At 37.9% G+C, this 10,537-nt stretch overlaps 1 protein-coding gene across 3 annotated transcripts; it reads left to right on the top strand.

Annotated features, from left to right (window-relative positions):
- Positions 1 to 3,035: 3,035 nt before the first annotated feature.
- On the top strand, positions 3,036 to 8,415 carry LOC148849206 (B3 domain-containing protein Os11g0197600-like). Of its 3 annotated transcripts, none has more exons than XR_016101282.1 (5): positions 3,036 to 3,772; positions 3,880 to 4,939; positions 5,096 to 5,256; positions 7,060 to 7,219; positions 7,618 to 8,071. XR_016101282.1 is itself a non-coding variant. In XM_088952003.1 (5 exons), exons 1-5 carry the CDS (start codon positions 3,689 to 3,691, stop codon positions 8,398 to 8,400), a joined length of 1,581 nt encoding a protein of 526 aa, XP_088808129.1. In that variant the 5' UTR covers positions 3,036 to 3,688; the 3' UTR covers positions 8,401 to 8,415. The 3 variants fall into 3 exon arrangements, 2 of the variants coding, with proteins under 2 accessions (XP_088808129.1, XP_088808128.1); XM_088952003.1 differs by lacking the exon at positions 7,060 to 7,219 and adding an exon at positions 8,329 to 8,415 and having other exon boundaries at positions 7,618 to 7,821; XM_088952002.1 differs by lacking the exon at positions 7,060 to 7,219 and having other exon boundaries at positions 3,052 to 3,772; positions 5,096 to 5,235.
- The last annotated feature ends 2,122 nt before the right edge of the window (positions 8,416 to 10,537 follow it).

Genomic DNA, 10,537 nt, shown 5'->3' with positions numbered 1-10,537 from the left:
AAGAGGAAACTTTGAAAGAGACCATGTGACTTGCCTTTGAATTCAAGGTATTTTTCCCAAGTTCCTAACTGTTGACTTTGTTTTGGCATTCCAAGTTCAATGATGAAAGAACTCCAAATTCCTTGTTTATGCTAAATCTTGATGACTGCAATACTGAAGGGATGATATTGGCACCAAATCATCCATCTGATCTCTTCCCTTTTGTGTCATCAGCTCTACAGAACATGTAAGCAAGTATCACAATAGCAGCTCGTTATGCTGGTTTTCCATGTCATTCTTAAAGGTGGATGCAAACCATTAAAAAAAGCCATTACCCCAATGTTTGTCCCATCTGTCTGGGGTCTTGGACCTAACCTTTGAACAAATATATCTGTGGTGAAGAACAAAAACATCCCTTAACTGAAGAAAAAGCCCATACTCCTACTACATATATTAGGAAAAATTTTCATAAATGAGTTGTTGAGATTTCTTGTCTGCATATCATATTCTAACCACTTGGAGGGATACACAGACAATCCAGATTTGTCAAATAGGGTGGAGTAACAAGTTGTTCATTTCTCCAGTCCATGTGAAGTCTATTATATGAGTTGCATTTAGCTCTAACATCAAAAGCATGTAAATGTAGTTTCATTTTGAGTTACTATGGTAGAACTTATTCTTCAATGGTCTATTGACAATAAAATGGTATTTTCCTTCTTTTCTTTTTTTTCTTTTGATTTCTACTGGAAATTGCAAATGCAGTTTCAATTTAAGACATTCTAGTACAATTTATGTATTGTTTTGCTAATATATGATTTTGGTTGCTACTTTAAAATTTTGACAATCTTCAGTTGTCCGACTTTTTATTGACTCTGCTGCTTTTTTTTACCATAATATATTCACTGTATATTGGTCATGCAGTATTTCCCACATTTCTTTTCTAGAGCTCATTTTCTTGGATTTGGAAAGAATACACAGATTGTCCTCCATGTCAAAGAAAAACTTGGGATGGTGAATTTGATCCACCATAGGGAACAGTATTTTTCTTTCTGTGGAGGGTGGCCTAATTTTGTACATGATAACAAGATTCTAGAAGGAGATATCTGCATTTTAGAACTTGTGGATAAAACTGAAATGCGTGCCCATATTTTTCGGTTGGTTGAGAATGTACCTAATGATGGAACCTGAAGTGTTCAATTGTTGAGGTAGGCTACAAGAAAGTGGCTTCCATGGTAAATCAATGCTCTGGGAAAGTTGCATTAAAAAGTAGTATTTTGGTCCTTTGCCACATTCCTGTTTTTTGGTTGAGTTGGGTCTCATTGTCACCTACTGGTATTGCTGTAGTCTTTCAATCAGCTGTGGTTATGCACATGTTTTATAGGGGCACCTTATGCTTATTATGCACATTGTAAACATGAAACATTTAGGAATTAGCAAAGGAAAAAACAGACACCATATAAAAAGTGACTGAGCTATTACATGGTGTTCCTGGAACAAAAGAAAAAAAAAAAAAAAGAACAATATTTTTGCTACTGGGAGCACTAGAAACATTCCATTGGAGTTAAAATGATGGATCTAGAAAAAGCTGCTTCTGCAGGTGAAGGGTGAACTGTTGTTATCATTGTTTAAGAGAATCCATTGATTCGGAAATACCAAGGGAAATGCCCATTTCCTTTGTATATGCCTAGCATTTCTTTATGTTAAAAATGGAATTATGTACACTTAAATTCATTTCCAAGCATGACCCTGCTTGGTAGGTGCTAGACAAGTAGACATGTGATGATATACCTGGGGCAAGGACTTACAATGTTGGGCGTTTGGTCAATTTGGGTATGTTGCTGAAAACAAAAATGTGGGATAAAGGGCGTTTCCCCTACTGGAACAAAAGCCTAGCTAATACCAATCGAGTCAGGGCTTGCTTTTGGTTTGAAAATGGGTTTTGTTGTTGCATTGTGCCTTTTCAGTAGGTGTTTTATCGAGTACTTGGTTGCACACCTGAACCTATTATTGGGGTGGTGGGTTCAATCTATTTGTCCATTCAATAATTACAGAAAGCCTTCTCACTTTCACTTTCTATTTGTTGTTTATCCACAAAAATTCTCTACCAGTCCCAACAAATCCAGTAATTGGAACTCAACAGTCTGAACAAATCCAGGCCGTTATATCATTATTTCATGCTGGTAGCCTTCAAGTTACCTCCTTTCCCATGAAAAATAGGGTCCGTTTGTTTTGCAGTCAGAATCAGAATCGAAATTCTTTGGAATCGGAATTGGAATGGTTTATTCTCATGGTCTGTTTTATTCAGACAGGATTGGGAATGGAAATTGAAATTAGTAGGAATGTGATTTCATTTTGAAGGGAGGGGAGGGAATGACCATTCCCTCAAATGGGGGAATGCGAATGCCAATCCATTGAAATACCATCCAACCAAACAGTTAAAATTGGAATGAATAACTCATTCCAATTCTCAGACCCCTATTCCCATGAACCAAACGGAGCCTAATATTAACCATCGAATGGGTCCCCTCTAAATCAACCTAAAAACTAGCTTTAAGCCATTTCTGCAACGACGTGCTTTTAGTACATTCATTTGGAGTTTGGACGGTACTGTAAACTGTAAGACTCAGTTTGGGATGATTTCAAATACAATTATGTACATTCATTTGCACATGCATTTGTACAAATACAAATGTGTAGGAACGAATGTACAGTACAAATATGTACATTCATTTGCACTGTACATATTTGTATTTGTGACGCTTCCCAAATTCGGACCCAATCTGACAAGTTCGATTCGAGCCAATCCATGAGGGGGCGCCCCACATCACACGTAAGCATCATCAATTTGTCTGTCCGATTTCACCATATTCACCCACAATGCCCCACAGAACATCCCCACAAACATCTCCCGATCCCGAGCAAAAAAGGTATTAAAGTGTTAAACAAAAATGGAATCTATAGCCAGCTCGGACAAAGGACTGTCCTCCTGACACGTGTGTGGCATTGCACCTGTTTGAGAAGCCTCCCATGAGTTGGCACTTTGTTCTGTGATTCCTTCTCGAGAGTTGTTTGTTTTTACTTTTCTGCTCGAGCCGATGCTCGTCGGTGGAGACGAGAGTCGAGAGCTACAGTGGTGATAATGGTAGAAAAGTAGGGTTGCAGATAGAGAAGGTTGGCGGGAGAGGATGAAACGGGAGGGAGCGGGTAGGGTTGACAGAAGGTTGGAGGTGGAATATGTTTCCATTATCCGGACTAACTGACCTGCTCTGCTGCTGCTGCTGCTGCTGCTGCTGCTGCAGAGTGGTAGGGGAGAACAGGATACCTCACAAACCAGGTATGGTTTTTCACCGGTGAGAAAACAACGACCGACGCTGGGCATTGTGTTTGCCAATGGGAGAATAGGGAAGATAAAAACCGGTGGTGCGGCTACCAGTGGGTGGGATTGGGTTGGAAGCTTGCTGTTGACGGGAAGTAACATTGCTCTCGCACAACCGCAACCACGCATTATCCCAAGTATTGACTTCAGGATAGGTGATACAAGTAGCCGTTGTTAGTAGCAGATACAGATTCTTTCAGTCACGCATTGTCTCGATCAAGTTAGGGTCCTGAGTTTCAAGAGATTAGAGATCCCCATTAGAAAAGACAAAGCTTTCATTTTTATTTTTATTTTTTTCCACTTCCCCTTTCTTTTACGGTTTTACTTGGACTAATGGCGGGAAATAAGGGATGCTGTCCAGAGCGAAGACCTCATTTTTTCAAGGTTTTCCTCCCAGAACTTAACTCCGAACGGCTGGTAATTTCTCTCTTTTTTCTCCCCCTTCTAGCTATTATTTGACACATTTTTTTTAATGGGATTTCAGTTAAATTATCGATTGACCGTGCTTAATCTTTTTGTTGCAGAAAATTCCATTAGGTTTTTTGAAACACCTGAAAGGCCAAACCTCTGGGACTGCCTACTTAATTGGTCCAGGTAAGAACGTTTGGCGGGTCGACTTGGTTAGGAGGCGTGAGGGCTTGTATTTTGAACATGGTTGGGAGGTTTTTCTAAGCGACCACTCCTCCCAATTTGGTGATTTCTTTGTTTTCAGATATGACGGTAATTTGCATTTTACTGTTCAAATATTTGATCAAAGTGGATGCATCAAAGAAGCAGCTTTTAGGGCCAAATGCAATCAGGACCAAGATAATAAAGATATCGTGAAGAACAATGGAAAAAAGAGAAGGCAAAAAGAAGAGGCACCACCAGCTGCCTCTTCAGATGAGGTTTGTGCGGTTTCCCGAAAAAGGATTAAAGGGTCCTCTCATGAAGTTGATTCAGTTTGTACGATGAATAAGAGGGCAGCTGAACCCCTGAATGAATCCGTTAAAAGTGCTTTGAAGAAGAAGGCCCACAAGAAGAAGGACGGGGAGGATGCAGTGAAACACTCATTGGTTGAGACTTTGGCTAGTCCCCATGGAAGCAAGAAGCAGACACCTTGTCGAGCTGGCCTGCATTATTCATCTTCTCTAAATGATTCTCATAAAGTAAGCAAGTACCATCAACGCACTGTCTTGGATGCTTGTTCAGATGAGGTTTGTGCAGTTCCCCGAAAGGGGATTAGGGGGTCCTCTCATGAAGTTGATTCAGTTTGTACAATCAATAACAGGGCAGCTGAACCCCATGATGAATCTGCTAAAAGTGCACTGAAGAAGAAGGCCCACAGGAAGGAGGATGATGCTGTGAAGAACTCATTACTTGAAAGCTTGGATGGCCCCCATGGAGGCAACAAGCACACACCTTGTCCAGTTGGCCTGCATCATTCAGTTTCTCAAAATGGTTCTCATAATGTACGCAAATACTATCAGCGTACTGTATCGCCATCCTCAAAGAAGATACATGCTGGTTCGAGCAAAGGAGATCAAATAAAATTTCTTCATTTAAATTATTCATATACCAAGAAAGCTATTCGGAGTAGAGAATGTGAGATCTTGATCCTTTTCATTTTTCTTATTTCTATTTTGTCTGAAAGAAGATGCTTTTAAAGAAGATATATATTGTCTCATGATCCTTTTCAATTTTTAACCAAGACTATTCTTGAGTCATGTGGTCTTTAATTTGTCAATGCCTTACCTGCAGCAATAACTACCAATGCATCGGGATATTTAGTTTCGCAAAGACGAGATGTCTCAATTGAAGAAAGAAAAAGGGCATTGGAAGCAGCTGATGCATTTAAGACAAAAAATCCTGCTGTTGTAATGGTTATGCGAGCTTACCATGTCTGTACCGGGTTTTACCTTGTTAGTTCCTATCTTCCAAGGGATTCATTTCAATGTGTTGTCATGAGTTATCTCTTGCTTATTGCCTTTACTCTCTTATTTCACAGAAGTAGCTTGTTTCTTAGTGTTAAAATGAAAGAAACTATAAAAACTTCTCTGAATAGATGGGACCATTATCAAATAATAATTGGTTCAAGTATTACAAAAACTGTAATGTGTATCAAGACTGTGCTTTAAATGAACATGTGGAAGTGGAAATGCAGTTGGTAAATTGAATTCTTTCTATTGTACCCAAAAAAAGGGAATCCTTTTGCTGAGAGGATTCTCAGTCGGAAATTGCTGACCACCAACTGTCTCAAAGAAACCAAATCCATGAATCCATGGACTCTCTGTCAGAAATCACTCTCCAATCCCTTTTCAATACTGACAAAAATTTCCTTTTAACATGATAGTTGTTCAATTAAGATCTAGGTTGCATATGTAATCATCTCAATACAAACTGTAAGTAACAAGAATTCACTGTCTTTTTTATTCACATTATGGAGAACATCATCAGCTCCTCTCACAAGTTTAATTGGAAGGAAGTATTTTCATGACCTGCCCAAAAATCTATACTACCTATAAAAGAGTGAATTGCCCCTTTTCTGGAATTTTCATTGGATGTCTTCTATCCCTCTTGTCTAAGCACACAGCGGGCATAAAGAGGGCATATATGTCCTATACTCTCACTTCAGAAACTGCCCACTCATAACTGTTCAGAAACTACCCACTTATAAGTTATAACCGTTCGGAAACTGCCCATGAATTATAAATAGTTTTGTCTTAGAGATACTGCCACGTGCAAATGCACTTACACGTTTACTATTTTATCTAAAAGAGCTATAGCTACAAAGATCCTTACAAAACAAGTCATTTCTCTCTTCCCAATTCTCATAGCTCTCTCCACTACAGGGCACTTTCATCAGATTCTAAACATCTCTAGTTGATAGAGTATTTAGTGGGAGGCAGGTCCCAGAATGTTAGGTGACATAGTTTCCATAAAGATCTCCTAAAACATAGGTCAATGTCCCATGCCATTGACATAAGAGCGGTTGATTCCTCATAATTAGTCAACAACAAAGACCCATAGACTCTACCAAACATATATAAGTTGTCTCATCATCACATCATCACTGAAGCCTTATCCCAACTATATATGGGATCGACTTAACATATAACTAGTCTAAGTAATAAAACATCATTTGACAGTTGTGAATTAAGGGGAAGATGACATCTATGGTACATGGGTAAAAATGTATGTTAAATAATTCAGGTTTGTTAAGATGATCAAAAAACTAATTCAGGAACCACTGGCTTATTTGGATGAAAAAAAAAATGTAAAAATAAGTAAGCACATTGAAAGGAAAAGAACAAAAGGTATTTCAACTCTGCTGCAGATGCCAAAAGCTGATATATTGTATTTTACTATGGCTACTAAAACATATATGGGATTTGAAGAGAAAGGTATTTCAAAGCTTAAATGCATAGTTGAGATTGTTGGCCTGATGAGATAGGACACAAGCCTTAAAGGATTTAATAAATTAACCACTATGGAAGAAGATAACATTTTGAAAACTTTTTTAAAGAAATAGATGATAATAATTTTGAATAATATATGATCACTTATGATTCTTCAAGGTATGACAATGGAATTTCTCTGAAAAATAGATTGATAAACCATGAAATGTCGAATATACAGTAATAACAATAAAATGTCAAGTCGTTGTATAATAGCTAAACAGAAAATAGCCATGTACCAACTGATAATACTTATTGCCAAGTTAGAAAATGAAATCCTGTGAAGGTCTGTCTGAGCTTTTGATGCGCCCTTCAACCTCAACCTTTTATATGACATGCTGATGGAGCTGAAGAGCAACCGGTAAAGGGATTTCCTCATCAACATTATCCCCTTCCACATATGGACGCATGCTTCCTTTAACTGCAGGTTTTTTCCCATCAGCCCCTTACTCATTGTGCAATATGAATTTCACCGAGGCCTTAAAAGAAACTGATCAGACTCTTATGAATCTAAGGTCATTTGCAGGCTTTTTTTTTTTTTTTGTCTTCTTTCCATGCTTATGAACTGTTGAAAAAAATCCAGGATTGAAAAAGAGAGCAAAGTACTACATTTTTTTTTTTCCACTTGAATATGATTGTTCTGTCACTACACCAGTGAATAAGAAACTTGTAGTTCGAAGCTCATGGGGTTTCCCTTAATATATCCAGTTGTCCTATTTTCCTTTGTCTTAGAATTTTGTACTGTTAGTTTACATTCAATTACTTGTTTATCTCTTGTTATGCTGTCAACACTGACAATCTAACTAAAATCTCTGTTGCATGTAGGGTCTTCCAAACGATTTTGTAAATGACTGGCTTCCTCAAGAAAGTCAGGAAATGATTTTGTGGGATCCAAATGGGAAGCCATGGCCTGTGAAGTACATTAACCGAGGCGGTCTAAGCGGTGGCTGGGGTACCTTTGTACGTCATAACAATCTTGAAATAGATGATGTCTGTGTTCTTGAGCTGATTAAACCAAACGAAATGCAGGTACATATATTCAGGGTGGTACCAGAGATAACACCATTGATCAGGTGCCGCACAATGAAATAAGGGTGCTAAACATTATTTATAGTGTGTTGGGTGCATTCATTTGTTATTCGTATACATTCCTCTATTTCTTTATTATCCTTGTTTCATTTTGTTTTCTTTTCCATAGCACCTTGATAATTTGTCTTTATAACTAACAAAGAGTTGTGTTACTGATTAAAAAAAGTCATGTTACCTGATTCTGATCTAATTTATCATGGTGCCATCGATTTCAAGCTCTCATTACCATATAATACCATTTAGGAAATAGGAATGCAGATTAGTCACGACTGCAGGACCCCTGCTTACCATTGATTCAAATGCATTTTCGTAGGAGTTTTTAATTGGTTTTCATTCAAGGATTTCATGTAGAAATTGTCGAACATGGAATGTTTTCGATTATGAGAGTTGAGTTCACATAACCGATACTGAGTGATTTATTGTTTCTTCTTCTGGAGTTGGTTTCAGAGTGACAAGAAGCGTGAGAACATGGGTTTGGGTAGGTTTTTATCCAATATACTCCCGACTGTTGATAGCTGAGGCTAGCATTGGGTGATGCAGAGTAATAGGTCAGCCAACTACAGTTTGTAATGTAGTGGAAGGCCTGAAATCTTGAAATTGAGGACGGCGCTCTTCAAGCATTTTTCATTTGATGGGTCAGCCAATGTACCCCTCGACTGTTGATAATTTGTTTCATGAATTCTTTGTTACAAGCATTGTTTTCATGCACCCGACTCCAAATTGAGGAGCTACTTCGTTTTTTATCGATCAGCATGGTTGGAAAATATGTGAAAAGGTTTCATTTGATGGACTCTGCCTGTGCTGCAGCATTGCCACTATTTCTTTTTTTTTTTTTTATCTTTTATGCGGGATTGTTTTTTAATGGAGAAAAATAAGGGAGTGTAGGGTTAAGGTGAAGAAAGGGGCAGGACAAGCTCCATGAAAGAGGGAATTTCGATTTGAGGGAACCGGTATCATCCAACTAGTTAAGTAGCGGTGACTCGTGCAATATACAGGTTTTGGAAACACACGAGTATATAATTGTTTTATAATTTAACATTTTAAATAATTAGTGGGGACTCATGCGTATGCATGGACTTTGTTAAAAGAAATTTAAGTAGCAGGAGTTACGGGTGCAATTTGGGTGGGCCCAATCTGAGTCTGATTCAGCTCAATCGAAGCTTTTTTCACAGGTTGGGTCTGAGATTTTGAACTTTAAACTGGGCTTGGGCCAAAAACTCAAACCTAACCTAAACCTAGGCTGGGCTTGGGTTGAGGTATCGATTTGACCAACCCGATCCAATTCAATTTGAGCCTGCCTAACATTTTATGATATACATATTGATATATTATTAATCTATTCTACTTAGAAATTGGGCTATAAGGCTAAACACTAAAGCCCAAGCTCAGTTTGAGTTGCTGGATTAAACTCAGGTTGGGCCTAGGTTGGTAAGAGAAAAATTACAAGTACTTTTCAATAATTACTGATAGCTTGCAAATAAATAACAAAAATAAAATGACAATAATTATGAATAATTTACTAACCAAGGCCTAAGTTTACAAACCCAAGCTTAAGCCCAAATTACTAACCCAGGCCCAACCTGAGTTTAACCCAACATCTTGGGCTGGTTTTGGGATTAGGCGGGTTGAGTTTTATAGCCTAATTTTCAAGTAGAATATATCGATAATATGTAGATATACATATCATAAAATGTTGGGCACACTCAAATTGGGTTAGGTCAAGTTTAGGCTACCCAAGCCTAACATGAGTTTAAGTTAGGTCTGAATTTTTTGGGCTACCCAGCTTGAAGTTTGAAAACTTAAGCCCAAATTGTGCAAAAGCTTTGGTTAAGTTGGGCCCACTCAAGCTACACCATTAAATCTCTTTGTTTCAAATTCTTTTGACAAACAATTTTGTGATTGTTTACCAACAATTTTGTGCTGATTTCTACTTAAGGCTGCAACTTGGACCGGGTTAGCCTGAACCCAACCCGAAAAGGTTGGGTCGGGTCAGGTCGGGTTAATGCCCGTGTTAGGGTTAGGGTTAGGGTTGAAATTTATGAACCCTACTTTACTTCGGGGTGGGTTAGGGTTGACCCCTTGGGCAACCCGAGCCAATCCAAACCCAACTTTATAATACATATCATATATAAATATGTTATATATATGATCATGGATTGATTTGTTTAGATGCATGATAGTTATATAGCCACTACCACATACTGTCATTTATTTCATTTAAGATAATCACTTCACTTAGTCCTAATTGGAAATACTAAAACCTTGATAACATATTTTATGTTTTCTAAGTATTTTATTCTTTATCTCCTCTCTATTGTTTGCCACCCATAGCTTGCTACCCATAAAAGATCTATTATAAGTCATCATAATAAACTATAGTTGTTTCAAACATTTATTTTTCTGAATTTTGTACTTAAAGAACTAATAAAAACATCAACAAACAAATACTAATAAAACATATGATTAATATATATAATGAAAGTTGAGTTAATATCTAAGATTAAGAAGTTCTACAAGATTTTAAGGGATGGGAAGAAGGTTGGGTTGGGCCCAACCTGAAGTTGACTTTGGGTTGGGTGTTGGGTTAGGATTGAAGGAATTTAGTTAGGGTTGGGTTGGGTTAGGGTTAGGGTTTGGGGTTTAGAACTTAGGTTTG

This window comes from Nelumbo lutea, chromosome 6, assembly GCF_056320005.1.
Source record: "Nelumbo lutea isolate HS-2025 chromosome 6, American lotus-T2T, whole genome shotgun sequence".
In the NCBI taxonomy this organism is placed as follows: Eukaryota; Viridiplantae; Streptophyta; class Magnoliopsida; order Proteales; family Nelumbonaceae; genus Nelumbo; species Nelumbo lutea.
The sequence above is the reverse complement of the archived record's forward strand: the minus strand, read 5'-3'. Positions and strand labels throughout refer to the sequence as shown.